At 42.9% G+C, this 3,703-nt stretch overlaps 1 protein-coding gene across 1 annotated transcript; it reads right to left on the reverse strand.

The window, feature by feature from the left end:
- Window positions 1-1,523: 1,523 nt before the first annotated feature.
- LOC135464487 (FMRFamide receptor-like) lies at window positions 1,524-3,320 on the reverse strand (the record flags this gene model as incomplete). The annotated part of the gene is made up of 1 exon (XM_064741912.1): window positions 1,524-3,320. A coding segment is annotated over one exon (885 nt), but the record flags the coding sequence as incomplete, so codon positions are not given.
- Between the last annotated feature and the right edge of the window lie 383 nt (window positions 3,321-3,703).

Here is a 3,703-nt window from a genome sequence, read left to right on the forward strand (position 1 = left end):
CACATTATGGGTTATTGATACACTATAAATTGCTGCACTGTTATTTTGCACCTTGTTAAAATACATCCAATTTTTGTCTGTTTTTGAAAGAGCTGGAAACTTTTTGCCCCTTGATACAGCCCATCTCCCCTGAGGGTTGCCTAAGTGAAAAAATACTGAGACTTCGCTTCTGGCTTCAACAGGCAATACAAACGGTCATGCTAGATTGATTTTTGGTTTTCCTGTATGGTGTAGGAAAAAACGCAAGCGGCACGTGGTGGTATGACATGGTACCACGTAACCTAAAGCGAACCGAGAGAGTTGCACATGCACTGTAAGGAATATAAATATTAACAGCGTTATATACGGCCATGCTGGCCATCACAATTAGAGAACAGCTTACAAGTCATACCACATAAAACGATCAAAATGATGTACGTTGATAAGGTTGTCGGTCTTATTTGATCTCTGTGAATGGACATCCTGTCCTGTAAGCACATTTCATTTGTCCGGAATAACGGCTTACCGAAATCTCAGTTTAAATATGTTTACACTCTCAGGCCATAATTTTGAATGACCACAAATGTTCTTGACAAGCATATATTCGACAACGATTACAAAGTAAATTCCTACTAAATTAAGTCGGGTTGGCCATTGAACTCAGTCCATCAGTATTAATTACAACTCAGTAGCACTGATAGTCACCAAGGGACCCCAAGGACGGCCAGTCCGTACTGAAAATTCAGTTATGAATGACTTGATCCCCAACGACTTAAATGAAGGAGGGCATTTCGAAAACTGAACCCCCACAAATTCCCCCAAATCGTCCCCTCAACCAACAACTCGATCAGGATGCATATCTATAATTTGACACGTTCTGTAATTTCGTAAAGTGTGAGCCATACACGTCACGGCTGATTTCTCGGTCCAGACCGCAGTACGTATTTGTGAAGACCGAAATGTCGAAGCAAACAAAGACACTGTTTGCACTTGCCCCGTGAAAGAAATATCACCGTAGGTTCCTTTCATGTTGACAAGTATACTTGAAGGTTGTGTGGTTATGTGGCAATGGCCAAAATATTAAACATGGGGTCTATACAATCATTTCAGACGTTCGCTAAGACGCATTTTTCAGCCAGTCTTACTCGACATCATCCTTTGATGCTACTATCCTAGATCATGTAAGTACGTGGAAAAGTCTGCCAGCAGCCTGCGGATGGGCATGGGTTTCGCCCAAGCTGTGTCCGGTTTCCTCCCACCATAATGCTGACCGCCGTCGTATAAGTGAAACATTCTTGAGTACCTCGTAAAACACCAATCAAATAAATAAATCAAATAGATCATGTAAAACTACATGTACATAGCATGGCCATGCTGTGTTCTGTAAAAGCCATGTTATCTCTCATTTCACTGATGTTATGTTTAAATACATCTGGGCGTGTCAGTATTCATCATCCCCCGTAGATATATCAAACCCACCAAGTGCTCAGATTGTCACAGTATCTGAACACAGCCTCCCTTCAAAAGAAATGTTGAGTCGTTCCACAGAATGATCACAAATAAAACGCCGTCTTTCATTAAACTTTAAGAAGGCCTACGAAGGGAAAACGCCGGAGTTTGCAAAAACATCCAACTGAGTAATACGGTTTATCACATGTAACATCCCATTTACCAGAGGATGTAACGTATCACGACAGCCATATCGTTCAATCAATAAATGTTGTTTGATCCGATAAGACACAACCTACTGCAAAACCTCGACTGGCCAATAAGCAGCCCATCAGCTTAGTTTGTATTAGAAGCCAGCCCGACATCAAGCACAATAGATGTATCTAAAATGTTTGATATGGTTGTTGTAATACCGGTGCAGTAAACTGGGAGAGAAAGTATTGTAATCCAGTGACACAATCTGTGGAAAAAGAACGCTGATAAAATTCAACACACGTTGGCCACCGATCAATGGGCGGAAATCCTGCTGAAAACGGGTAAAGAAACTGCTGTCCACCGTCATGTGAAATAGTAGCAAAGTTAGTTTTGTAGTTCCGTCGTGGGTTTTACAGGGTGGGCACATCAGTTCTGTCGGAGGCAAAACGTTCACATCACGGCCATTTAAAAGTAAAATGTACACGTATCTACATAGTGTGGGCATCATTTTTCATATCTTGCACACTCGATACAGTACATCCTATAACATTGCAACGACCTCAAGTAGGCTCGTATAATTATCCACTCACAGAACAAAAATCACCAGTCCAGCACATGCCTGGCTTGACAACGTTGTGCGACCTTGTCCCTGTGGCATTCACTGTAAAAATACTAACGTAAATTACTCAAGTGCTTGATACTCTTTGTTTTCGTTCAGCAAACTTTGAGATAATATTTGAAAACGGCTTTATCTTGGACCTTGCATGATATTTGCTTCACATGATATATCTTCAACATTTTAAAGCGGCTTTTCATATCCCACTGTTTGTCCGCATGGATGTATGAAGGTAATATGTATTTGTAGTTGAAGTTGTGGATTTCAGATAAGAATTCCGTGTTGTTCCTGTGTACATTGGATAATAGGTTTTACAGCGTAGGATCATCCAACACATACGGCGAAAGCGTCTGCTGCTTAAAAAGTAGAACAGGAAATTTAAGCCGTGATTGCAGTCGGCCAATAAATGGGTGATCTCGGCCGTCATGAAAAACTTGGCCCTCTCGTGTGTACTCGTGGAAATGTCCCAGGTGCCACGGAACACGTTGAAAACAGCTAAAGGCAAGACCATGATCACGAATGAGACGGACACAGTCACGAGCATGACGGTGAGGTGAGTTTTGTGTGCCTGCTTTGTCGTGTTAGGATTTTCGACTCCTGACAGCATCTTTTTCTGTTTGTCCATGGATGTCCGCATGCGGCAGATAATGAGGTAGTTCAAGACGGTTAGGATAAGACAAGGTAATATAGCAGAGAGACAGCTTTCCAGCCAGTACCAAACCCGTTTGACAAAAAACTCGTACTCTGCATGGAAATAGCAGTCTCTGCCTCCCTCGTGTTCCACTTGTCGGAGCGTGAAAAGAATGTTAGAATTGATGAGAAGGAGGCAAATTGCCGTTACAATGACGGCGATACGGGCTCGGAACATGGTGAACCAACAAGAGACTTTTAGTGGAAGCCACACGGCTACGAACCTCTCTATTGTCAACAAGACCAGAATCCACACCGAAAACTGGTCCAGGAAACTCCCGAAGAAACTGATGATCTTGCAACCTGCGTCTCCCAAGTCGACGTCGTGGAACGTTAACCGCAAGAATAGGAGTTTAGCGATCAGTGCCAGCGAGTCGAAGATGGCCAGTAAAATGACGTAGAGGGACGACGTTGTAAACGGTTTCAGTTTGGATATCGTCAACACTGCAGCCGAATTAAAGACGATGCTGATGGGACACAGGCATAGGAGATAGTACTTGTTCAACCCCAGTGCTAGACGCCCTTCCCAATAAAACTGGATTTTATCTACAGTAACATTGGGACTCTCCGTCGTGTTAAACGACCCTAAGTGGAGAATATCGCTCGGTGCCTCTACTGAGTAGTTCATCGTGTCGGGGTCACTTGGCAGTCACCAGGAGCAGTACGACTCTGTAAGGAGAGAAAGGGTTTGATTATATTTTGATACATTATAAGCGAGGTACAAAATGACTAAAAACACATTCGTGGCTTTACCAGAAAACAGAGAAAAGGCGG

The sequence above is a fragment of the Liolophura sinensis genome, chromosome 4 (assembly GCF_032854445.1).
Source record: "Liolophura sinensis isolate JHLJ2023 chromosome 4, CUHK_Ljap_v2, whole genome shotgun sequence".
NCBI classification, from domain to species: Eukaryota; Metazoa; Mollusca; class Polyplacophora; order Chitonida; family Chitonidae; genus Liolophura; species Liolophura sinensis.